This window comes from Gadus chalcogrammus, chromosome 18 (assembly GCF_026213295.1).
Source record: "Gadus chalcogrammus isolate NIFS_2021 chromosome 18, NIFS_Gcha_1.0, whole genome shotgun sequence".
NCBI lineage: Eukaryota > Metazoa > Chordata > Actinopteri > Gadiformes > Gadidae > Gadus > Gadus chalcogrammus.
In genome coordinates, this window is record NC_079429.1 from 5119311 (window position 1) to 5145923 (window position 26613).

The 26613-nt window shown below is 51.4% G+C and overlaps 1 protein-coding gene across 1 annotated transcript in view; it reads right to left on the minus strand.

Moving 5' to 3' along the window:
• Positions 1-632: 632 nt before the first annotated feature.
• The window catches only part of LOC130371756 (C-Jun-amino-terminal kinase-interacting protein 4-like), a 40556-nt gene continuing 14575 nt past the window's right edge, over positions 633-26613 (minus strand). The window contains exons 4-30 of the mRNA XM_056577618.1: positions 25441-25538; positions 21676-21823; positions 19352-19438; positions 18029-18656; positions 17784-17877; positions 17247-17380; positions 16409-16466; positions 15743-15895; positions 14898-14955; positions 14512-14645; positions 14274-14330; positions 11669-11848; positions 10767-10896; positions 9796-9888; positions 8960-9121; positions 7761-7944; positions 6870-7094; positions 5616-5769; positions 4856-4996; positions 4607-4687; positions 4410-4487; positions 3783-3936; positions 2823-2994; positions 2269-2382; positions 1767-1967; positions 1027-1155; positions 633-742 (exon numbers count right to left, since the gene is read on the minus strand). Coding sequence (XP_056433593.1) covers positions 633-742; positions 1027-1155; positions 1767-1967; positions 2269-2382; positions 2823-2994; positions 3783-3936; positions 4410-4487; positions 4607-4687; positions 4856-4996; positions 5616-5769; positions 6870-7094; positions 7761-7944; positions 8960-9121; positions 9796-9888; positions 10767-10896; positions 11669-11848; positions 14274-14330; positions 14512-14645; positions 14898-14955; positions 15743-15895; positions 16409-16466; positions 17247-17380; positions 17784-17877; positions 18029-18656; positions 19352-19438; positions 21676-21823; positions 25441-25538 — 3957 coding nt within the window. The remainder of the gene's footprint in view (positions 743-1026; positions 1156-1766; positions 1968-2268; positions 2383-2822; positions 2995-3782; positions 3937-4409; positions 4488-4606; positions 4688-4855; positions 4997-5615; positions 5770-6869; positions 7095-7760; positions 7945-8959; positions 9122-9795; positions 9889-10766; positions 10897-11668; positions 11849-14273; positions 14331-14511; positions 14646-14897; positions 14956-15742; positions 15896-16408; positions 16467-17246; positions 17381-17783; positions 17878-18028; positions 18657-19351; positions 19439-21675; positions 21824-25440; positions 25539-26613) is intronic.

Below are 26613 nucleotides of genomic sequence, written 5' to 3' on the forward strand. Positions count from 1 at the left end.
AGCGAAGGGTACAAAATTAAACAGGCCCCGCCTTCTCATCAAGAAGAGTCATTGAATACGTTCTTCTGCGAACCAATCAGAGCCCAGCAAACCGTTAAACTCTGCTGCATACTGCAAAGGGTGAGAACTCAATCCAGGCTCATTCTTTCTCTGCCTCCTCTAGCAAAACATGTGATGGAGAGTGATTGGTTTGTAACATATGTTCGAATTCAATTCAATTAACCAAACGTTGTAAATAAAAACTAAAACATGCAGTTCTGTGATTCGGTTTGAGGCTGACACACGAGAACGAATCACAACGCCCCGTATGTCGCCCCGTCCACGCCAAGATCGCTTTCAATCACCCCATTGGACGAGATTAGGAGGGGGTTGGGTTTAGAGGGCGGCGCATTCGAGGACAAAGAAAACAAGAGCTATAGGTCAAAAAATGGGCGACTTCTGCAGCTTCACATCATGATAAGACGCCTGTAATCTCTCTCTCTCTCCCTCTCCCCCTCTCTCCTCCCCCCCTCTCTCTCTCCCTCCCTCTCCCTCTCTCTCTTCCCCCTCTCTCTCCCCCCCCTCTCTTCCCCCTCTCTCCCCCTCTCTCTCTCTCCTCTCTCCCCCCCTCCCTCCCCCCTCCCCCTCCCCTCTCAGGTACTGTGGGGCAGCACCTGCCACACGATGAGGTGGCTGCTCTCCGCTGACGCCTGGAGGGGCTGCAGGGTCAGCCGAGGCTCCTCCCCCTCCTCCGCAACGTCACCTGGAACACACACACACACACACACACACAGAGAAAGAGCCACACAATGACAGAGACGCATAGAGAGACAAACACACACATACACAGAGTGACAGACAGACATACAATGACGCACAGAGAAACACACACACACACACACACACACACACACACACACCACACACACACACACACACACACACACACACACACACACACACACACACATTAGTTCCAGGCCTTAGTGTCTTCCTGGTTGAGGTGTAACTCGGTCATGTGACCCCGGAGCCCCTCCCCCTCCTCACCCATCCTGAAGTCGATGTAGCCCTCCCCCCCGCTCATCACCAGCATGGAGCCCGGCCCGTCCTGGGAGGAACCGTCGGCCCCGCCCCCGGCCGCACCCCCCTCCGAGGGAGGCGGGGGGTTGGGGTGGCCTGTGGGGGGGGGGGGGGGGGAAGAAACAAACCAATGAGAGGGAGGAGGGGGAGGAGACCAAACAAGTCCAACCATAGAGGGCACACCAACGCATGAAGAACATCTTAAGAAGGGCGTGTAGCGACCAATAACGAAATAACCGCCAATAACGTAAAAACCGCCAATGGCGTAATAACTGCCAATAATGTAACAACTGCCAATAACGTAACCAATAATGTTATAAAGTAGTTGAGCCAAAAATATAATAACTTAAGTTATTGGCATTATATAAAAAAAATCCTTTATTGGCAGTTATTACGTCAATGGCCGTTATTACGTTATTGGTTGCTACAGGGCGTCCTCCGTAGAACCACATCATCATTACTGATGCAGTCAGTCATTCAGTCCTCTCGGCTGGTAACCGGAAGGTTGCTAGTTCGACCCCTGTCGCCTCGCGTGGTTGATACCGCCGTCGGGTGTGTGAATGTTTGCGTGAACGTGAGTGCAGTATTGTGCAGTACTTTGAGTGGCCACTGGTTACGAAGGCGCTGTATAAATGCAGTCCATTCACCTCAAAGGGATAAACACTAATAAAATGTAATGTGGTTGTGTGTGCGCGCCGGGGCCGTACCCGGGACGGCGGTGAAGAACTTGACTGCGTCGCGGTGCCCGTGGAAGCAGAGCTGGGCGTTGGCCATGGAGCAGTACGGCACGAACGTCCCCGCCGTCACCTTGTCGCTGGCGGCGTCGCCGTACACCCGCACCACAGCGCCCCCTGTAGGCTGCTGCTGGCCGGCGCCGGCCGGCACCAGGGCCTGGTTGGCCTCCGAGGCTGGCGGGAAGGGAGGGGGAGCAGGGGTGAGTGTGTGATTGATTGTGTGTATAGTGTGTGTTTAGTGTGAGTGTGTGTGATTGATTGTGTGTATAGTGTGTGTTTAGAGCGAGTGTGTGTTTAGTGTAATCCGTCCATATGTGGGTGTGCGTGTTCGACGGATATGATCACACCCTTGTGAGTGAGTGAGTGAGTGAGTGAGTGAGTGAGTGAGTGAGTGAGTGAGTGAGTGAGTGAGTGAGTGAGTGAGTGAGTGAGTGAGTGAGTGAGTGAGTGAGTGAGTGAGTGACAGAGGACGTACTCTCGGTCAGAGGGACGGACATGATGACTCCGTTCCCCGTCCCGATCCAGAGGCGGTTGCAGGACACCATGAGGGCCGTGATGCGGACGAAGGAGAAGCCCAGTTTACCGGTTCCTGAGGGAGGGGGGAAGGGAGGGGAGGGAGAGAGGGGGAGAGGAGGGAAGGGGTGGAGAGGAGAGGGGGGGGAGGGAGAGTGGGCGAGAGGGTGGAGGGAGAGGGGGAGGAAGAGATGGGGAGAGGGGGAGGGAGAGTAGGGTGGAGAGGGGGAGGAAGGGAGGGGAGAGAGGAGGGAGGGAGAGAGGAAGAGGGGGAGAGAGGAGGGAGGGGGGAGGAAGAAGGGAGGGAGAAGAGAGGGGGAGGGACACGACACAAACAAAGACAACACTTCATTAACCTGCAGGTAACGACAGGTTCTTAACACTGCGAGAAAACAACGATCCTCAACCAAACACAAAAAAACCAATGCAAACATAAATGCATCCACTTGTTTACATGAGCGTTTCTTAAACACACAACAGTCAGATGCGGGCTGATGGGTGGAGCTCTGGCCCCACCTAGCATCTTGCTGACGTAGGGCTCGATGTCCACGTCCTGGAGGTGCTGGTGTGTGTGGGCGTGGAACAGACGCAGCGTGGAGTCCAGACGGATCGACACCCAGATGCCGTCCCCGTCGCGCGCCAGCTGCCGCACCTGGCTCTCCTTACGGGGGTGGGCGTCAAACGACTTCTGCGGGGGGGAGAGAGAGGGAGAGGGAGGGGAAGAGAAAGAGAGAGAAGGGGGGAGTGGATCCATTTCAGTGTCCAGAGTTGTGTTATGTTAAAGACTGCAAGCAGGGGCACTGGCCTGGGATTCAGGACTGGACCCTTCTACTTGAAACGTTCATGTGTTCATGTGTTCACACTGCCTAAAGCACAACGAGCCGCTGTGAGCACACTGGGGTCCTGCTGTTGGAAACACCGTCCTCCAAATGTTCAATCATGACCACGGAGCCCCCTGCTATGAGCTACTGTGTTCAAATGTATTATTTTGGATCTTGTATTGACGCTTCTACTTATTTTAACTTATATCTTCTAACTTTGTTATCATAATCCTGTATTGTTGCTGCTATGGGTCTGTTGAGGAACCAAGCCTAAGAATTGTACTCTTGTGTACGCTGAGATGAAATAAGACAAACTCTGAATCTGTATGTGTGTCACGCAGCAAATCAACTTACAGCAAAATAAAAGTATGCATAAAACCGTTATTCATTATTGTGCAGACAGGGGTTTGCCCTCCAACGTCACAGTGGGCAGTGGACAGGCAGAGGAGGGCTATTGCACAGCAGGCTGCTTCGAGTGTTGAGGTGTGGAGTCTGGACCACGTGTCTGTGTAGATGCTACTCGAAGCCCTGGCCCCTGGCCCCTGGCCCCTGCCCTCTGGCCCCTGGTCTTGGGCCCCTGCCCTCGGGCCCCCCCGCCCGTTCCCAGTCCGTATTTCCCAGTCAATGCCCCCTGAACCAGCCCCGGGGGACCCACCTCCACCCTCATGGCCTCCGGCTGCACCACGTAGATCTTGTTGCTGAGGCCGCACCACACGGCGTAGATCGTGGACCAGCCGCCAGGCATCGCACCGCTGTGCGGCCGGCCCAGGATCCAGCGGTGGTAGTTGCTCAATGTCCCCTGCCCGTCCCTGGGGGAGAGACCAGCGGTGAAACGGGGTTGGATGGTTGACCGTAAGGTCGCTAGTCGAACCCCGGCTCCTCCTAGCGGAGTGTGGAGGTGTCCCTGAGCGAGACGCCTCACCCTGGCCGCTCCCGACGAGCTGGCTGTCGCCTGGCGTGGTTCACACCGCCGTCGCTGTGTGAATGTGTGAATGTGTGTATGAACCCGTTTTAAGTCGCTATGGGTAAAAGCGTCCGCTAAACGCCCTGAATGTTAAGGGGGCAACCTGTCTGTTCACACACACCGAGATGGAATCGTTTTCAACGCGTGGGGGATATGAGTTGTGCTCGATGACTTCGGGCGATTACAAAAGGAGAGAGCGTACGACTCTGAGCGCGGGGTTGAGTGGAAATCGAATGGTTTCCTGGTACGGTCATGTGGTCATGAGGGAGGTTATGGTGTCACACAGAAGAAGAGCTGGTGGGGGGGTGTGTGCTCTGCTCTCCCTCACCTGCTCCCCTCTGGAAGATGGCCAAGGTGCCGTCCGAGAGGCCCACCAGAACACGGCCCTTCACATGCCTGCAGACATCAGAAAGGGTTCTTATCATCCCTTGGTGAGGTAGAAACATATGAACTACTAAAGTATTCCCTTCCCTGTGGTTGATGTGCGGCCCTTCGTCTCTCAGGGCCGTACTCACACGATGCCTTGAACCGCGTCCTTCAGCTTGATCCAGTGGAGGCACTTCTTCCACTGGGCCACCGAGGAGTGAACGTACACACTGCGGACGCACACACACACACACACACACACACACACAGAGAGACACACACACACAAACGTCAATGGAGAGCACAGCCATCAGTGGAGGGACGACCTACTGCACTACACTACCCACGAAGCAACAAAACGTCGCCATGACAACGCCAACGACGGGTCGGCGGCTCACCAGCCGTTCTGCGCCCCCAGCCACATGGTGGGCAGCACGCTGGTCATCTTCTGTGCCTCCTCCATCAGCTTCAGGTCCTGCTCCTCCTCGCCAGTGGGGCCAGTGCTGGGCCCCAGGCCGTCCTTCACCAGGTCAGTCTCCCTGGGGGGGAGGGGGGAAGAGAGAGAGAGAGCGAGAGAGCGAGGGAGAGAGCGAGAGAGCGAGGGAGAGAGCGAGAGAGCGAGAGAGCGAGAGAGAGAAAAAAAGAGAGAAAAAGAGAGAGAGCGAGAGAGAGCGATTTAGTATCAGAAGACAGGAGTTTTGTCCTCCACAGTGATAGATGACGGAGGGCTTCGTAGAATGATCTTCAGGACTCTTACGCGGTGTCAGAAACACACGGCCTGTTAATGAGGACATCAGCGGCCAATCAGGCGATGGTGAAGTGTGCTTCACCAGAGCCTGGAATCGATTGTCCCTCATGCACATAGATTTTTGTGCTGCTTTCTTGGCCCGGTCGCACTCGGGACGATATATTTTAATCTCAAGGAGACATCTTCCTTCCAGTGCATTCGTGCAGTTAATAAACAGATCGTTCTACATCAGTGGCAGACATATTTCTTATTGTTGTTGTTGTTGTTGACAATGCCTCCACGGCGATCCTCTGGACGTCATCGTATTTGCCCCGCCCTCATATGAGATACACGGCTGGGATTGGTCGGTCTATCGCGGAGGGGAGGCAGACCTTCTCTGCAGAGCCAGTGAAGTGCGAGCGTCAGCGTACCTCTGGGTGTAGCCCGCCGGGAGGTCTGTCTTCTGGGCCCCCAGTGGGTCGGCGAAGATGTGCTCGGTGTAGGCTCCCCGCGGGCCCTTGCTGCGGCCTGAGGGCCCCGTGCAGGACTCAGACGCCTCGCCCGCCTCCTCGATGGGCCTGGTGTCTGGAGACACACGCACACACGCACACGCACACACACACACACACACACACACACACACACACACACAGAGCGAAAGACAGAAACAGAGACAGAGACAGAGAGAGACAGAGATAGAGACAGAGAGAGACAGCGAGAAAGAGAGAGAGACAGACACACAGAGAGACAGACAGCGAGAGAGAGACACAAACAGACAGACAGACAGACAGACAGACAGACAGACAGACAGACAGACAGACAGACAGACAGACAGACAGACAGACAGACAGACAGACAGACAGACACACGACCGTTAAACGCTGCCGTAATCAATGCACGGTGCGTCCAGCAGGAGCCCAGAGCTCGTGGCCAACATTAGCACCACCTCCACACTCTCACGCTGAGATCACGACATCATTCTCTGCTCTGCATCGGTTGTCAGGAAGGCACAAAGCACCGCCAGTGTGTGAGGCTCCCTGTGGAGCGGGTACAGCAGCAGGTCCTATTGATGCAGTGTTTCAGCAGAGCCCCTGGGGGAGGCGGCCGGTGAACGGAGGCGGGGTTTGCCTTATCCAATAGGAACGAAGGACGATGTTAAAGGTCTAAATGCGCGTGTTCTGTCCACCTGAACAGGACCTTTATCTGTGGGTCTGGCTCATGGTCACTCCAAACGAATGGTCACTCACAGGAACCAATGGTGTATTATACCACTTAATATACGCACTTATTGTATGTTGTACGTCCTTGCACTTAAAAAAAGTTCTTAGCGTTGTGTAGCATCTTCTCCTAGCTATCTTTGTCGTCTACGGGGAAAGGTTTAACCTGGAGATTGTTAGTGCTTGGCACTTGGTTCTGTGAACATCCTTACTGTGCCGACAGAGACAGTAAGGATGTTTTACTAATTGACTAATTGTAAGTCGCTTTGGATAAAGGCGTCTGCTAAATGCCCTCAATGTCAAAATATAAAAGTGCCAAAAATATATGAAATAAAATAAAATAGATAATTTTTTATGCAGAGTAGGAGATTGCTCAATGAAGCGCCGTAGTTCTACTGAATCAGGTCTACGGTATGCAACACCATTATCGGTACTGATGAACAGGTTCCTGATTCCAGTGGTCCTTACCTTCGTCCCCGGAGGTCTCTGCTGTACTTCCTGCCGTCTGACGGATGGCCGCCGCCCCCTCAGCATCACAGCCAACCACGGTGATGCCCCCGAGCACGCCCTCGCCACTCTCTCCGACGCTATTGGTCGAGGCGTTCAGAGAGGCGGAGCCGTTGTCTTCCACTGGCCCCGCCTCAGAGTTCAGAGGAATCATCTCTCCAGCCGGGTAATCCGTCTCCCTCGCACCTACAATTAATGGAATTGATTAACACGCATTATAACTTTAAAGAATAAAAGAATACTTTAACCTGATTGGTCAACATACCACAGGTTCATTGTCTTTCAAACAAGGGTCACCTCACTCAACTGTCAGACTGATAGCTTTCAATCAATCAATTAATAAATCAATCAATATCCTTATATAACCAGGTAAAATGTATCAGCTATCAATCAGATATTTCTTTGAAAACACTAAAACAATATTCTCAAAGGATCGTGGAACAATATTACAATTCCTTCCCGTTAAATCTCTTAAACCACTACTTTTTAGAGATTAGAGAATTTCTACCACCGGCGGAAGTAACCAATGTCTAATCTAGGGGTGACTCGGATTCTCGGACGATTTGAGTATTCGATAGAACGACATTTAGAGGACATAGTCTCTTATGGCGGAAACAACTTGGTCAGGGAAACCGTGCGTGTGTCAAAACGCTCGATACCACAGCGCTGATTGGCTCCTAGAAGGATAAGACTAGAAGTTCTAAAACATGATTTGAGGGGGTGTGGGATTGGCTCGGTCTTGTGTGTGCAGTTTGCTGTGTCAAGTTTTTCTTTGAACAAATTATTTCAACTACTGGATCCCCCCTTTGTATAACAGCAGTGGAACGATCCAACACACACACACACACACACCTGGGACGCTGGCGATGCAGACGACGTGGGAGTCGCAGACGGGGAAGTTGTCCAGGACGTGCCCGGGCTGGTTGGCGTCGATGACCAGAGCCCGGGTGGAGCTCTGGGTGGAGCTCTGGGTGGAGGTGCAGATCCAAACCAGGGAAGAGAACTCATCCGTCTGCCGCAGCTCCTCCTGCTGGTCCTGGACACACACACACACACACACACACACACACACACAGGCAGACGCATACACACACACACACACACACGTAAGGCTGTGGTGTCGGGGGACAGCGCTGACACGATGCTGTCTGTAGTGAACACACTCAGAAGTAAGTATCATGACTTAATAGCACAACTGAAATAAGACAAAGACACAAACACTATCTAGTGGAAGTCAATCTGTTAAAAAACACACGTTCTGTCAACGGTTTGCTTCGGCTGGGAAACGCCGCCCAAATCAAAGTAGGTGAGAGGTGCCTCCAGCAGAAGCCCAGAGCCCGTGGCCAACGCTAGCGTCACCTCCACAGTCTCGCTCTGAGATCATGACATCATTCTCTGCACTGCATCGGTTGTTAGGAAGGCAGTGTGTTGGGCTCCCTGTGGAGCAGGTACGGCAGCAGGTCCTATTGATGCAGTGTTTCAGCACAGCCCTCAGAGAGCAGGTGAAAGTGGGCGGGTTTGCCTTATCCAATAGCAGTCAAGGACGATGTAAAGAATAAAATGCACCGTGATGTTTTTTCATGCAGAACGAGAGTTTGCTCCATGAAAAGGCCTAGTTCTGTCGAATAAGGGGCCCAGATTGTAACACAAATACACACACTAATATTACTTATATTTATATATACATGTCGGTGTGTCGAGTAACATAATCTGCATCAAATAAATGATCCAGATTGATCACCTTGCATATGAGGATAGTTAAAATATATGAAACGAGATATGTAATGAGATATGCAAGGTACCAGTGACATGGCATTGCAATAAAGCTATGAGGCGCGTGTGTGTGTGTGTGTGCGCGTGCACGTGTGCGTGTGTGTGTGTGTGTGAGCTTGGGCGGGCGTACGAGTGAGTGAGTGAGTGAGTGAGTGAGCTTGGGCGGGCGTACGAGTGAGTGAGTGAGTGATTTTATGAGTGAGTGAGTGAGTGAGTGAGTGAGTGAGTGAGTGAGTGAGTGAGTGAGTGAGTGAGTGAGTGAGTGAGTGAGTGCGTACCTCCAGCTCCTGGTCCAGCTTGTCCAGGCTGCTCTGGGAGCCGGTCCTCCTCCGGGGGGGGGCCGGCCCGGGGGCGCTGCTGTAGAACACGCTGGCCCCCACAATGGAGCCCCCGTCCCGAGTCTTACCCCCCGACAGGTTCACCCCCGCAGCGCACCACAGCTGCACACACACACACACACACACACACACACACACACACACACACACACACACACACACACACACACACACACACACACACACACACACACACACACACACACACACACACACACACACACACACATTAAAAAATGTAGTACTACGCATATAATTAAACTGTGTCATTGGATAAAGCCATGATTATCATATTATTGACCATAGTTATCTAATATAATTTTTCATATTCTACCAATATTTGTTATTCAAGAGATATATCTATAATAACATTGACATCGTGTCAAAACGTGTATACTGTAGTGGAACTGATGAATTGATCGGCTGCGTGACGCATTATACTGATCTTTGGATGTGGATTGATTGGTGACGCTGTCTCATAGATGCGTGTGTCACAGAACGGCCACGATCAATCCATCATGTTCACCCTCTCCGGGCATCAGACCCCGAGTTTGTATTCACTCCTCTGTACACAGCGAGCGCAGAACACCACATAGATCTCTGGTTCTACTGAACACAAGTCGATGGGTTCCTCAAGCTGGGGGCTTACCCCACGAGGTTAGGGGTCTAACCCCACCTGGTTAGGGTTAGGGGTCTAACCCCACAAGGTTAGGGGTAGGGCTAGGGTTAGGGGTCTAGGGGTAGGGTTAGTGGTCCAACCCCAGAACCAGCGGTACCTTCATGGATGTGTTCTTCTCGTCCAGCGGTCTGAGGAACACTGGGATGGGGAGGTTCCTCATCTTGGTCTCCGACTGTCCCCCGTTGGCCACCTGGGGAACCGACCACAAGACCACAAGAACCCGACTTTAGACGGGGGAGCGGAACACAGTGCACAAGTGAAACATAGCAGCACTTTTCATGATTTGCTTCACCATGTGTTACAATTAATCTATAATGAATGATTAATCTTCCCCAAATTGAATACAGACTTTGGTCGAAAAATGCAATTTCCTGTCTGGTTTTTATGAGCCTGGATCCCCTAGATTTAATTACATTTCACTGCCACTGCTTGTGAAATATTATGACCGTTACTGCAAACATTATCCTAGTAATGAGCTGTGGGACTTTTATCAAATCATTCCAATAACATTAGAGTTCTCCTGGAGTGTCTGTCTGGGCTTGAGCTTAGCCTGTTGGAGAACAACTGAGCTCTGAACTACCATTTTGCAGTACCATCATGACACACATACTCCAAGAGCAACTATCTTGTATCGTCCATATTATCCATGTGGATATTTTTTATTTCATCATCTTGATAATGTTGTATGTGAATGCGGTGTGTGACGTGTTGAAGCGACTGTGACTTTGTATTTCCCCTGGGGATCATTTTAGTATACATCCATCTATCTTTAGTATACACTACATGTGAACCTCCTAAGATGGCGCAATTTGATTGGTTTGCTATCTTGGGGTATTGGGCAATATCCTATGATTGAGATCTCAAACTCGGGATATTGTTTGACGTTCGTCTCGTCACACTACTAAAAACAAATAAACCGCTAATAAATAATAAGACTAAATAAAATAAATCCCGGCAAAAAGTTTTTTCTTGTTTATTTTTGGAGTGTTCATTTTGTTAATGGCCCCCACTATTCACTTCACCTTTGGCGAATAATTGTTAAATCCATCTTCTACAGCGGTTCCATACCTTGTACTTGTGGGGCAGGCTCCAGCCGTAAGCCTGCACCCTGCCGTCCTCCTTCTGAACGTGGTCCTTGACCTGCTGGTACTGCGCTCTCTTCTGCTCCCTCCTGGACACCGCCGGGTCTGCTGCCGCCCTGGGGGACGCGGAGAACATAGCAGCTCAGTGAGACCGTCCACCTCACAACACGTCAGCTCAGGCCGGTGGTGCCCCCCAAACAAGAGGCAGAATGCATTAACACCCACCCCTTCAAAAAGCTCGGAATCATCCCTTCGCTGGAATGAACCACGGCAAAATGTGAAACTGAAATCATACATTCCTTTAAAGTCGCTTGCTAATAACTGTGTCGATATTTGTGAATGCTGTACTTGGCCTCAGTGTCTCTTCAATGGCCTTGTTTGTGTTATTTGATGTGTATTTGTTCCAGGGTCCTCTTGCATAAAACATTCCCATGGATATCATGACAAACAAACAACAACAGCATAAACTGTACACTAGCGTTCAAAAGTTTTGGGTCACTTGGAAATGTCCTAATTTTTTAAAGAAAAGCAATTTTTTCAGTGCAGATAACGTTAAATTAATCAGAAATGCAGTCTAGACATTGTTAATGTGGTGAATGACTATTCTAGTTGGACACGGCGGATTTTTAATGGAACATCTACAGAGGTGTGCAGAGGCTCATTTCCAGCCACCATCAATCCTGTGTTCTAATGCTACATTGTTTATCTCATCGTGTTAAAAGGCTAATTGACTATTAAAAAGGCCTTGTGCACTATGTTAGCACAGCTGAAAACTCTGGAATAAAAGTGAGTTTTCATGGAGAACACAAAGTGGCCTGGGAGACCCCAAACATTGGAACGGTAGTGTAGCACCCATCCGGTACGAGATCCCAGGCGACCGGCACTCACTCCTCGTTGAGGAAGTCGAAGGCCTTGCTCTTGTCGCTGGGCAGCTGCTGCAGCGCGCTGCTCTTCTTCTTCACCGTCGGCTGCACCTGGGCGCTCGGCGCGTTGTACTTCAGGTTGACCTGCGCGTCGCCCGCGGGCTTCTTACCCGCGCCGCCCGACGAGCTGAACAGACGGCTGAAACTGGAGGCGTTAGAGGGGGCGGGGCCAGGGAGGGGAGGGGCGGGGCCAGGGAGAGGAGGGGCGGGGGCAGGGGGAGGAGGGGCGGGGCAGGGGGAGAGGGGGGCGGGGCCGGGGTGAGGGAAGGGGCGGGGAAGGGGGAGAGAAGGGGCGAGGCCGGGTCAGGGAAGGGTGTGGTCGGGGGGGGGGGAGGGGGGGTGAAGGGGAGGGGCCAGGGGAGGGAAGGGAAGAGAGAGAGAGAGAGAGAGAAAGCACAAACAGAGACACACATATAGAGGGGTGGACACAAAGCAGTAGCCACGGCAGACCGGGGGTTCGGACACAACATGCCATCGGGTTCGGGTTTCTCGCTCTGTATCTTTCTTTGAGGTTTTCTTGCCTGTAGTGCTTTTTTTGTCCCAATGAGACACTCCTTACAGGATTACTTTTTAATTATTATTATTACATGCCCAGATGCATTATATTTAAAATAATCAATGAATAGAGATCCCAGCTTTCCCTTGGTGCAGCTCATAATTTGCCCCATCATAGTTAGTCCCAGTGAAAGGCCCTGGTCTCCTAATGGGGATGTGACGGTGAGGTACCCGGGGAGAGACTGGCCATTGGAACCCTAACCCACTGATTGTACTGATAATAAATAATACTTTCAGACTTTTAACTCCAGACAAAAGTCTGAAAACAATTATCTCTCTCTTTTCCCATCGTCATGACGACCGTTGAGGGGTACCAAAAAGAAAGCCAGCTTCGATGCAGCCGACATCGGAGCTGGTCTCCGGCGGCGGTGGTGGGGAGGGGGGGGGGGTTTGCTAGGGTCGCGGGGGTCAAGGCTGTACGGGTTAGGGCTGTACGGTTGACCAGGCGGTTAGTAGACAACACAGCACACAGCCCAGCCCTCTCTGCTACCGTCTGAAACCCCCCCTGCATCGGGACCGCTGTACTTAATACACTATAGTCGTACGCTATAATAGGATGTAATAAGTTATAATATGATGCAATACCCTATAATATAACATCTTATAATGCATTTTATGATGAAATACGCTCTGATAAAATACAACATGCTTTAAGTTAAAATATGATGTAATATGTTATGATATGATCTCATACATTAAAGTATGAGAAAATGGGTTATAATATCATGTGATATGTTATAATAGGATGTAATATGTTATAATATGATTTGATTCCTTATAATAAATCATAATATGATGTAAAATGTTATAATATGATATAATACGTTGTAGCAACATTAAAGTATAGCTCTTATTTATCATAGAATAGTTGGAGTTCCTGTCTATCAATGGACCCCCCCCGATCACACCCTCCCCAACACACCTCCTGCCCAACAGACACACACACAACATGAGGAAATAGAGATGAGTATGGGGAAGAGGGGGAGGGAACGGGTCCAGGGAACACACACACACACACACACACACACACACACACACACACACACACACACACACACACACACACACACACACACACACACACACACACACACACACACACACACACACACACACACACACACACACACATTTTAGCAGATGATTCCACACATGAGACATGTCCAGGTGCCCTGGCTCAAGGCCCGGGTCAGATGGTCACAATATGCTCTTTAGCAGAAGACAGCTGCTGGTTCACGGCGCCATGTTGTTTACAGGTACATCATGCATGTAGAACTAAAGAACTAACGAATCATTGGCACTAAAATATGAACACTATCTCAAACATTTGGTCCTAGAATTTGGCAGCCAGTCAGTCTATGTTTTCATGATTAAAGTCTCCACTAATACGTCGTATCTCAGTTAGTTCATTCCGTTAGTATAAATCTCAAGTTCAGTTAACACGTTTGTCATGAGGTAGCACTAGTCATTGTCCTATCAGCTAATGCGACTCCGGTGATTGAAAAAAAAAACTTGATAGCAAAAGTATTCCCATTCCTCCACAGAAACAGAGCACACAACCAACCAACCAACCAACCACAACCACCCCACAACCCGCCCACAACCACCCAAACCAAATTCATTCCCAGTCCCATGCAGTAAGAGAGACAGCCAAGGTCGGGACAGCGTTGGATGTTAACCAACACATTTGTGATTTTTGGAATCACAAATTGGATTTGCAGATGAAAATCCCCCATTTCAATGTTAAGTAGGCAAGACTTTGATAGAAGCCACTCCCCCTGGCCTGGCTGTCTCTCTACGAGCGCGTGTGTCGGCCAATCAGGGCCCAGCACCACTACATCACCCCAAACATTTACCTACATCCTGGAGCAAACCGGTTCACAAACCATGGAATGAACAGAGACAACAAAATAAATCAACAATTAATTAATTAAGCAGATCGAAATACATCATGGATTGGTGTGTGACAACAACAGTAGCACAGGAATGATGAAAGTACAAAAGATAGTGCTTACAACTGCCAAAGACTGGATTTCTTCTTCTCTGTGAGAGCTGGGTTCTCCTTGGATTGCCTGAATAAAAATAACGATAAAACACAAACCCAAAAAGAAATTAAAAAAATATTAAAATGTTTCATCCCATAACACAATTTAAATAATTACAATTACCACAATTGAACAACACCCCTCTCCTCTAAAGTGATAAAGACCGGATAGGGTTTGGAGACGGTTGTCATGGCGACGGGCGGCTCACCGGATCATCTCGGCCCATCTCACGGCCTCCTGGAGCTCCATCAGCCGCTCCTTGTACTGGTTCCTCTCCATCAGCACGCGGGCCATCTCCACCCGCGTGAAACGCTTCCTCTGGGCCGTGGGCACGTCGCTCTGCTGGGGGTCCGAGGGCACGGGGGGGGGGGGGGGGGGGCAGTTAGCACGGTCTGTCAATCTGTCTGTGCGACTGACTGTATATCTGTCTGTGTGACTTACTGTACATCTGTCTGTGTGACTGACTGTATATCTGCGTTTCTGTATGTCTGTATGTCTATGTCTGTGTGTCAGTCAGTCAGTCTGTCTGTCTGTGTGAGTATCTGTGTGAGTGTGTGTGCGCGCCCGCAGTCATGGGTGTGTGTTCAAACTCACATCCTCTCCGTTGTCACTCTTGGTCTTCTGCTTGGCCTCCTCAAGCTCGGCCCGCAGCCTGACGAATAGAACATCATCATCATCAACATCATCATCATTCTCATCGTCAGGAACATCCTTCAGGTTATTGACATCCAGAGGGTTTTAGATGTCCAGTAAAACAAGGTCACTCTGAAGATTCTCATCACAAGGCCACTAGACACTTGGAGCGATATCGATCTATAAGGGGGAGCCAACAGTGTGCCGACAGGCACCTGGTCGCCCACAGGGCCTGTTCTAGGGACAGGGCCTGTTCTAGGGGCGGGGCCTGTTCTAGGGGCGGGGCCTGTTCTAGGGGCGGGGCCTGTTCTAGGGGCGGGGCCTGTTCTAGGGGCGGGGCCTGTCCTAAGGGCGGGGCCTGTTCTAGGGGCGGGGCCTGTGTTGATGTCCTTTGTGAACACTTGCATTGATGTTGATTTGATGGCGATGGCAATATTCAATATTAAATTGTAAAAACAAAAATATATTCTGAAATCTGACCATGTCTGGAAAGAACAATATCGTGCGCACTTTTTTCTGAGACAAGCCGTGCAACATTTGTCATTCAGGTAGTTTGTATCAAACAACTCGCCCTCGTATTAATCTGTACACTGGAAGTAGCTCTCAGGTTTGTAAAGGTTGCTGACCCAGTCCTAGAGGATCCATCCGTCAATCTAAACGCCTACATCTAAATAAACACACCGAAGGATCTAACTAGCTTGAGACGCAGCTATGGGGAGTCAGGGTATCAACTCTCATGTATGAGGCCACAGGATATGACGACATGAGACAGGAAGTGAGCGAGGCGGGAGCAGGAAGTGACCTACTTCTTGAGGTCCTCCTCCAGCTCCTTGTTCCTGTCCTCCACTCTGGCCTTGGCCTGGCTGACGGCCTCCAGCTCACTCTGCAGGCCCTCCCGGAGGCACGCCAGCTCGTCCACCTGCGCGATCAGGTCGTTCTTCACCACGTTCAGGGCGTTTCTGGACCGCACACACACACACACACACACACACACACACACACACACACACACACACACACACACACACACACACACACACACACACACACACACACACACACACACACACACACACACACACACACACACACAATGTTATTACTGTCCGTTAGCCACAAGGAAAAGCTGCTCAGATGCTAAAGCACATCGAAAATGTTTTTCTTTGCTATAGAAATAGTTGATTATTATTATAGTTGCGTTTGCCTAGGATTTAAGGCGAACGAACGCATGATAATTTCCCTTAATGCAACAGTATAATTGTTTTTTAGCTCACTGGCACATTCAACTTGTACACAACATGAACAGAGGCTAACCCTAACAAAACTTTTACAAAAGACAACTTTTACAAAAACAAAACTTTACAAAACACAACTTCTACAAAACACAGCTGGAACAGAACAGAACTTGACCGAATAAGATTGTAACAGATCAGAACGTTAACATAACCTGGTGTTTAGTGAGCGGTACTCACTTGGTTTCCAGCAGCTGTGTGTTCTCCTGGATGAGATGCTCAACCTCACGGCCCATGCCTGGAAGACAAGAGGAGGATGTTCTGCTAAAGAGCGTACAAACACGTTATACCGGGACAAGAGGAGATGTTCGCCTTAATAGTGTATACAAACACCTTATACCGAGACAAATTTCCACCAAGGTGTCCAATAAAGTAATTCATATATAATTGTTCAACTACTACTATCACAACTACAACTACTAAAACTATTACAACTGCAACTATTACAACTACAACTAAAACTACTACAACTACAACCAAAACTATTACAACTATAAATACTATAACTAAAACTACTACAACAACAACTATGTTTTTAACAATACAACAGCGCCATGATAATCTACACTAATGTATTCTTATGGAAATACAGAAGGTAGCTGAAATGGAGTCAGCAACATACTACCGGGTAGAGTTGGGTAACGTTTGAAATGGGCAGATTCGGCCACTTTGCATTAAAGTTAAAAAAAGAAAATGTAAATGTGAGACATTAATTTTGGTAAATACAGCAGAAAATCCATTTATGCAGTCGCCACCCAACCCTACATCTGGACACTGACGGGAATAAAAAGACCGGAAGAACCAGAAAGATCTAGAAGGATTCCAAGCAAATGATACACACCCGAGAAGTCTCTGCCAAAAGGAGTGCGACGGTGAAGAGAAGTGAGAAACGATGAGTTCAGAAGGAGCGGGAGTGACGTGTGCAGTGGGGGGTGGGGGGGTGTGGGGGGGGGTCTGAAAGGCAGAACGCCAGCCCCATGTTGGTACGTTAAACCAGGACGGGGAAGGTGCTTCCTACCCAGGAGGTCGGCTCCGTCGTCCATGTCTCCGATGAGGTCGTTCCCGGCGCAGGAGGACAGCTCCTCAAACAGGGACTCTGTGTTGCGGTCCAAGGCCAGGTTCTCCACCCCCCCTATACCCTTGGTGGGCGTGCTGAGAGGAGAGGAGAGGCGGGGGGGGGGGGGGGGGGGGGGGGGGGGGGGGGGGGGGGGGGGGGGAACGAGATGAAAAGGAGCAGAAAACTAAAACTAGTTCTAAAGCCTGTTTCTGTTACCCGGTGGGTCAGAAAAACAGATCTTGAAAATGTTTATTCAATTATATTCTCGATTTCTCATTAATTTTCCTCAATTAGCAGCCTAGTGAAATCTAGAACATACAATTTAATTAAGAGTAATGTGCTTAGAGTTCAGGGATGAAAATATTTGTTCATGGATGTTTACAAAAGGCCATGATGACATTGTGTGTGTGTTTACTATCCCGCTAGGAAGCTCTATGGAGTATAGTACCTAGTATCTATGAAGTTCTATACAGTATGAAGCTCTCCACAGTACAGTACCTGGTGTCTCTGAAGCCGTCCATCTCCATGTCGAGCTCAGGGGTGGACTCTATGATGGCCTGAACCTCAGACTTCTCCAGCTGGTCTTCTCCATCTGGCGGGACGGAGGAGCGAAGGGAGATAACAATGTGATACACGTTGATCCATCACGGACGGGAGGGGGCTTGTACAACACATAACACGCGATTCAAGACGTCAACACCCTTCAACAGTAGTGACGATGACCCTGATGCCTCCTGACTCACCTTCACCTGCGAGGGCCGACTCTGCCGAGTCGGAAGGACTCCCCGCTTCCGGTCCACCTTGCCCAGACCCAGTGGGTCCTAGTCCGCCTTGGCCGGACCCATCAGGTCCTAGTCCACCCTGGCTGGTCCCAGCTGGTTCCAGTCCACCTTGGCCAGTCCCAGCTGGTCCCAGTCCGCCCTCCTCCTCTGCCGTCTCCCTGCCGTCCAGCTCCTTGCCGGGTAAGCCGAGGTCCTTGGTGACGCCCTCGCCGGGAGCCCCTTCCTTGAGGGAGGCTGAGGCGGTTTCCATAGCGACGCCCATGGCGCCGGCAGTAGACGGAGGCGAGGTCGAGGCGGAGCCGGGGGCGTGGACGCTGGCGTGGGTGACCCCGAGCCCGGCGGTCCGGTCGTCGGTCGGGTCCTGACGGGACCGGTGGACACCTGGGGAGCGGGGGACCCCTGGAGACCGGGATGGCCCCGGGGAGCGAGGGACCCCCGGGGAGCGGGGGAGGCCGCGGCGCTCGGAGCCGGGGGTGCTGGCCTTGCCGGGGGAGCCGTCCGGAGGGAGACGGGCGCTGCGGGGTTTGGAGCCCGGCGAGGAGGGCTCACCCTTGACCCCGGGACCCAAGGGGACGTGGGACAGTTCATCCTGGAGACGGAGACGGAGACGGAGTGGTGACCAGCTGGACACCGAGCCGAGAACGGTTGGACCAGTGTTGGAATGGGTTAGGTTGTTGTCAACACTCAATGCAAACTAAAATGTTATTTCAAACCAACGTGTTCCTCAAGACAAACGGACCAATATAAAACCCTACATCTACCAGGGGGGGGGGGGGGGGGGGGGTGTCTGTTACAGGAAACAGAAGAGCTTTGTGTTAGAAAACGATTGCCAACTGCAACTCCAAAATGCAACTTGCACGACATGCGCCTCCTCTATAGCGTATGTCTCTCTGAGCGTATGTTCAATGAAGGCTGAGCTCCCCATGCAGCCTCCCTCCTTCCACCTGCAGCAACACCGGCCAAACACACTGAGAACCAGGCGGACGGTGAGTCACATTTGAGGAGATAACACATCTTGATTCCCTCTGGGCAGTACAGGAAAACACACTTTTTGGTACTCGGTTATCGAACTAGCAACCTTCAGGTTACCAGCTAACCCAATCTACCTCCTTAACTGCATTGCGCCCCTATTGAAGACCAGGGCTGTGTATAATCTCAGGGCCGGGCTGTTTGTGAGTGGCATGCAGCTCAGGTGTAGCTCATTGTCATTGTCATTCTCACAGCACACGGGGTCACACCACAGCTGGGCCTGGTGGTCCAGGGAGGGCTCGGGTCGGGGTCTACCTGCTGCTGCCGGTCAGGGGGCAGACGGGCCAGACTCTCACTGGGTACCTCACCCTCAGATCGGCACTGGGAGACCAGTGCCTTGTACTGGTTGGGAGAGAGGCAGTGGGTCTCAGGCAAGTTATGAACTGCACCAGAGAGGGCTTTATTCATTTGATATCATACAAACATATAGAAACTTTTGACTTGAATAAGAAGATGGTGCCGGGTCATATCAAGGATTTAAATGTTGAACGTAAACGTGTCGCATGTTCACGTTAAAACATCTCAGCAATGTGAATAAAATCTAATCATTTTGTAATGGGAATGCTTCATTCTTTGTGTGAATGAAATAGCCTCCCATTCAAAATAAAAGTACCTTTAGAAATTTGTCATGGTTGGGTTAGCTAGGATTAAGTTTATTATGACAAAGAAACCTAATCTATCCAGGCCTCGGGGATGACACACGCCGCAAAGCATAATGGGATCCAAGGAGGGCGGCCTTCGGACGGCCAGCGGAGCCTTTCATCATCTAACAGCGGTGCCTCACTTTGAGGGTCAGGAGGAGGTGGAGCAGCCTGGCTCACGCCGCAGTCAGCTGCTCTTTCAGGCCCTCTTTAATCGGATTACGGTGGGACTTCGGAACCTCCCGTCCTATAAATAGTACATTTGATTAAAACTGTACCGAGCGCCATGTCCCTGATGAACCACCTCCCGGTTTCCAGGAAACAACAGACGAGACGCGAAGCTTAAAGCTAATGCCAACTATGTTTCAAAAACTGCTTCGAGACATGGAATCAAATGGAGCGCAGGAGGAGTCTCTCTCTCCCTTTATCCCCCTCCCTTCCTTCCCCCTCTCCCTCCTGCAGGTGACAGTTCTCTTGTTGTTGCCATAGTAGCACAAAAAATTGGATGCAAGTCATCATCGCTCTTATAATTCGTCCTCCACTCACATACAGTGCTTCGAGAGAGAGAGAGAGAGAGAGAGAGAGAGAGAGAGAGAGAGAGAGAGAGAGAGAGAGAGAGAGAGAGAGAGAGAGAGAGAGAGAGAGAGAGAGAGAATGTTTTAGAGAGAAAGGGTTAGGGAAATACAGAGAGAGCGAGCGTGAGAGAGAGAGAGATAGAGAGAGACCGAGACAGTGGGAGCACTGTGTGGATCAGACAATGAGAGCGATCGCTGGCTGTAAATCTTTGGAAAATGTCAAGTCAGAGTGCGAGAGACAAAGGCCACGCTATCGACTCCATCGCTGCGAGCTAGCCTGGTTACAACCGTGAGGTTGGTTGTGAAAGTCTGCGTGCGTGAGTCTGACTCTGCAACAAGAATCTCAATAGAGGGTTAGGTGTACAGAATGAGAACCTGTACAGAATGAGGAGGTGACAGACGGCCCAGTGGCGACATCCTATTGGCCGGTCCCCACTGTGATCCAGGCTTGTGTTCCTGTCTTCTCCGTACGGTTTGGGTGCAACGTTATCCCGACAACTCGTTAATATTCAGCAGCAGAGTGCTGCGAGCAAAAACGACAATGTGAAAAACACCGTGTCCCTGGACAGACACACACACACACACACACACACACACACACACACACACACACACACACACACACACACACACACACACACACACACACACACACACACACACACACACACACACACACACACACACACACACTTTTTGGCTGTCTCTCGCCTGGCATTCAGCCGGTCCACACTAAACACCAGAGGCCCGGGTGAAACTATCCCATGATGTCACCGTTACCCGGGAACCTAAAAGGGGGGGTGGGGGGCGGAGGTGGGCGATGATGTCACCGTTACCCAGGGCCCAAAAGAGGGGGTTGAGGTGGGTCCTGGGGCGATAGCCCCCCCCATTAACAACCCGTGTGTGTGTGTGACTGTCACTATGTGTGGGTGTGTGTCTCTTTCTGATTGTGTGAGTCTCTTTCTGTCTGTGTAAGTGTGTGTGCGAGTGTCTTTCTGTCTGTGTGTCTGTGTGTGTGTGTCTCTTTCTGTGTGTCTGTGTGTGTGTGTCTCTTTCTGTGTGTGTGTGTGTGTGTGTGTGTGTGTGTGTCTCTTTCTGTGTGTGTGTCTCTTTCTGTGTGTGTGTGTGTGTCTCTTTCTGTGTGTGTGTGTGTCTCTTTCTGTGTGTGTGTGTGTGTGTCTCTTCTCTGTCTCTGTGTGTGTGTGTGTGTGTCTCTTTCTCTGTGTGTGTGTCTCTCTGTGTGTGTGTGTGTGTGGTGTGTGTGTGTGTGTGTGTGTGTGTGTGTGTGTGTGTGTGTGTGTGTGTGTGTGTGTGTGTGTGTGTGTGTGTGTGTGTGTGTGTGTGTGTGTGTGTGTGTGTGTACCTGCAGGCTGGCGTTGCAGCGGGGCTGGCTCTGGCCAGCGAACCTCCAGGGTTGGGACGGAGACTCCGGGACGTCCCTCTGGAGGTCAGAGGTCACGCTGTCGGTTCCGGGAAGCGGGAATATACCCCCAGAGATGGGCCTCTCTTTCCTGAGACACACACACACACACACACACACACACACACACACACACACACACACACACACACACACACACACACACACACACACACACACACACACACACACACACACACACACACACACACACACACTTTAGCTAACGGCTTTAGGTAGGTTGCTTAAAAGAATACCTATCCCAGAAGACCCACGGTTGTTCCACACTGATGGTAAACCCCCTCCCCCAGTGCAGTCGGGCCCCTGAATGGTGAGGGTGGGGGGGGGGGCTTCCCTCTGCATGGTGTGATGTTGCCACTGAGTGGGAGGGATGAATGGTTCCTTGCGTAACAGATCCTTTGATCACTCCTCACAGGGAGTGTTAGAGGCGGATGTGTTGGTTCCCGCTCCAGGGGACAACATGCGCCCGGAGGACCAGGGCTGGACAGAACTTCACCCCAGGTCAGCCTGCTCGGTGGTCAAAAAGCCCAGCTCCCTATTCCACAAGCAGTCATCACTGAACCACACGTGATTCCACATGCTCATGGAATTTTATGTCTCGAGCATACGTTTGGATTTTTGCACACATGACAACAGGAAATAGATCTATCAGAGCACCAATCAGCATTACTCCAATTGGCCATGGAGTGTGGAAGAGCAGGCAGAAGAACCAGCACTTCCTCGCCCTATGACTAAAGACGTGAGGACGACTGTCCCGATGGCGAGTGGCGTTGTGGCGTTAATAAACTCACTCCCCCGCCCCCCAAAAAGAGCAGGTATCCATCATCTCCGGGACAGGTCGCAGCAGATCAGGCGATCATTGCATATAAGGTTCCTCAAATCGTTCTGGCCAGTGGAAGCCTCTCAGTGCTGCAGTACGACGGGCCCCTAGCTCTGCTTCTTACAATTCTTCTTCTTCTAATGAAAACATAAATAACACAGCAGGCATTAAGTCTACTACAGTAGAGAGGCCGGTGGGGTGAGGAGCCTCGTTGCAGCAGTGGCAGAGCCAGTGGTGGGGGCACTGAAAGCCAGCGAGGGACAATAGTGTCCAGCGCCCAGAGGTCACAGGCAGGGCAGCGTTTTATTGTTTGGCTCCGTGCTGCGTAGTTCGCTCTGTAATGGGCAGGGTTAGAATCGATACGACAGGGCGGCATGGGGCTCGGGAGGTAGAGCGGGTCGGCTGCTGATAGGATGGTTGCTGGTTCGATCCCCGGCTCCTCCTATCTGAGTGTCGAGGTGGTCCCTGAGCGAGACGCCTCACCCTGACTGCTCCCGACGAGCTGGCTGTCGCTTTGCCTGGTGGACTCCGACGTCGGTGTGTGAATGTGTGCATTAGTAGGTGAGAGTCAGGCAGTGGCCACTGGTTTGAACAGCGCTATATAAATACAGTCTGTTTACCAACGGCTTCATAACAGAAACAGGAAGCAGAGAGCGGGCTGCGACGACATTGATTAGGTAGCAGGACGCAGTGCTGTCCTGCCGCGTCGCAGGGGGTATTGTGTGTGTGCTCTCTCTCTCTCTCTCTCTCTCTCTCTCTCTCTCTCTCTCTCTCTCTCTCTCTCTCTCTCTCTCCTCTCTCTCTCTCTCTCTCTCTCTCTCTCTCTCTCTCTCTCTCTCTCTCTCTCTCTCTCTCTCTCTCTCTCTCTCTCTCTCTCTCTCTCTCTCTCTCTCTCCCTCCCCCTCGGACGAGCTGACGACAGCATAGCACCGCACATGCCTCACACACACACAGGGATGTGGGCAGCAGTACCGACCAATCGTCTCACTCGCGGACGCCAGATGATGGCGTCGCCTGCAACGGCTTGTTCTGAGGTCACATGGCCACAACAACAACAACAACAACAACAACAACAACAACAACACCACCACCACCACCACCATCACCCCCCCTCCCATCCACGCGCGCCGGGCGGTACCTGCAGGGCCGGGGTATGGGCGGCAGGGCGGGCAGCCCCCCCGTGGACACCGAGTAGTGCACCAGCAGCAGCACCGAGAGGGAGACCAGCACGGCCGAGTTCACCACCACCGCGCCCCCCACGAAGCCGAACACCAGCAGCAGCATGCACCCGGGGTTCATGTCCTCCTACCCCCAGGGCATGGCCCGGCGGGGGGGGGGGGTCCCAAAGGGGCTCGGAGCCGCGGGAGGAAAGAGGGATGCGGGGGGTTGTCACGACGACGGGAGCTGGAGTCTGTGCTCTTCTGGCAGAGTCGTTCTTTCAGCGTTTTGCAGACCGAGAAGACCCCGGAAGAAGGAAAACAAGGGATGCTGGCTCTCCGGTCGAGAGGAGGAAGACGAGGGAGCGCTGTCAGAAGTCCTCCGAGAAGGAGAGAGAGAGCGAGAGAGAGACCACCCCGGTGGATGTCGGAGGTAAACAGCGCTAGGCCGGAGAAGAGAGACAGCGCGAGGGAGACGGATTTAGACCGAGAGAGAGCGTGGGAGAGAGTGGGAGGGAGAGAGACAGAGGGAGGGAGTGAGACAGCGGGAGGGAAAGTGATGTTGGCCGAGTGCAGCTCCAGCAGCCGTCACAACAGGACTAATCCCAGCGGCTGTTTCACGGATCAGAGGAGCAGAGGTACACAAACATGAGCAACCGCACACTCATGACTCCTCCTCTTCTTCCTCTTCCTCCCCCTCCTTTTCTTCTTCCTCCTCCTCTTCCTCCTCCTCTTCTTCCTCCTCCTCCCCTGAGGGACAGTAGTGTGTTACGGTAGCCACGGTGATCCCGCTGTTGTCTAACTGTGTTCCCGCTAGGCCAGGGTAGCTGTGACTGCGCTGGTTTCACTGTGGGGTCTAGAACTCTCTGGCTCTCTGAAGGGAACCCCCCTCTCCTCCCTCCCTCCCTCCCTTCTTCTCCCTTTGTCTCTCTCTCTCTCTCTCTCTCTCTCCCTCTCACACACAGTCGCTCACAGATGCTGAGGCAGGCCCGCTCGGCCGCTCTGATTGGCTGCGATACGGGAGGCCCGCACTGAGGTGTGGGTTGGCCCGTGTGGTCGCCAGTTAGCTGGCAGCCAGTCAGAGGCCAGGGAGGAGAACGGAGAGGTTACAAAGAGCTGGGTGCTTGGGGGGGCACCGGGCTTCAGTCCCACCACAAAGGCCCCCCCCGTCCCCCCCCAGGGGCCAGACTGCCTGGCTATGAAATACAGAGGATAAAGTCTGCACAGGGCAGGACTGAACTGGTCAGAGCTCCTCTCACTGTGGCCATCGTGGGACTCGTGAAGGCACAGAGGAACCAGAAAATGTTTCGTTCAAATAATCACATGTTGGTAAGTCATTCACACCATGCCAACAACTGAAGTTCACACGGCCAAAGCACGAGCCGTAGTATCACAGGCCTGGACTGCGTTCACATCCTGGTTGTTCCCTCGTACAACTCAGGACCTCAGAGCTCAGAGCAGCGGCTCTTGGCCGACTCCCGCCCAAAGAGGGGAAGGGACGGTGCCAAGAACAGCACTCACACCGTGGCTACTCAAACGTCCTCTCTCTACGAACAGCCTCCCACTAAGGATATCACTGGGTTGGAGCATGTGGTTCGGATGTGTTATCTGGTGGTCAGGGTGGGGGTGACGTAGTTCTGGTGGTGATGGTTCAGGGTTAGGGTTAGGGTTCTGGTGGGTCGGGGTGGGGTGGGGGGGGGGGGTTCTCACCGTGCTCTGGGCCCGGTGTCGGCGGGTTCGCTGGGGGTGACGGCCGTGGCGTGCTGGTGCTTGGTTCGCTCCAGGTGCTCCATGTAGCTGTGGATCATCTGTCCCACAACACAGGGGGGTCGGCACAAATAAAACACCATCCAAACACTTTCCCAAAAGGCTAGTCAGGGATCAGTGTAGATGTGGTGGGAGTGGTACGTACAGAGGAGAATTCATCTTCAAGTTAAATGTTATAGCGATCGATTACTGGGCACATGGAAATGTATAGTTGTTTATTTTCACACAACGGCCTGCATTTGAGCCTTTGGCTGTGATGCCTTAGCTGTGTGTGTTTTGGGAACAGCTGGGGCAGACACGTCCTCATGGGCTATGTAGCTCAGTGTGCATGCGACAGGCACATCCTGGTTGGCTATGAACCTCAGTCCAGTGTGCATGTGACAGGTACATCCTGATTGGCTATGTAGATCAGTGTGCATGTGACAGGCCCAACCTGATTGGCTATGTAGCTCAGTGTGCATGTGACCGGCCCAACCTGATTGGCTATGTAGCTCAGTGTGCATGTGACAGGCACATCCTGATTGGCTATGAGCCTCAGTCCAGTGTGCATGTGACAGTTACATCCTGATTGGCTATATACCTCAGTGTGCATGTGACAGGCCCAACCTGATTGGCTATGAGCCTCAGTCCAGTGTGCATGTAACAGGTACATCCTGATTGGCTATATAGCTCAGTGTGCATGTGACAGGCCCATCCTGATTGGCTATGAACCTCAGTCCAGTGTGCATGTGACAGGTACATCCTGATTGGCTATGAACCTCAGTCCAGTGTGCATGTGACAGGTACATCCTGATTGGCTAAAAAGCTCAGTGTGCATGTGACAGGCCCAACCTGATTGGTTATGAACCTCAGTCCAGTGTGCATGTGACAGGTCTTAAACAGACCTCCATGATCTATACAGTCTTCAATATTTTTAGCTTGTTTGAGGTCATATTCTCTATGTGGTGCAACCATTTCATGATTTAAAAGGCAGGTAGAAATTATTTATTATATATAAAATAAATATATGATGTTAAATACATTTTAGACTTACATTATGACACAATTATAACACAAATTGTGCACATAAAAAAATCCCATTAACTTTAAACCTCACGGAATTCTATTTAATGAAAC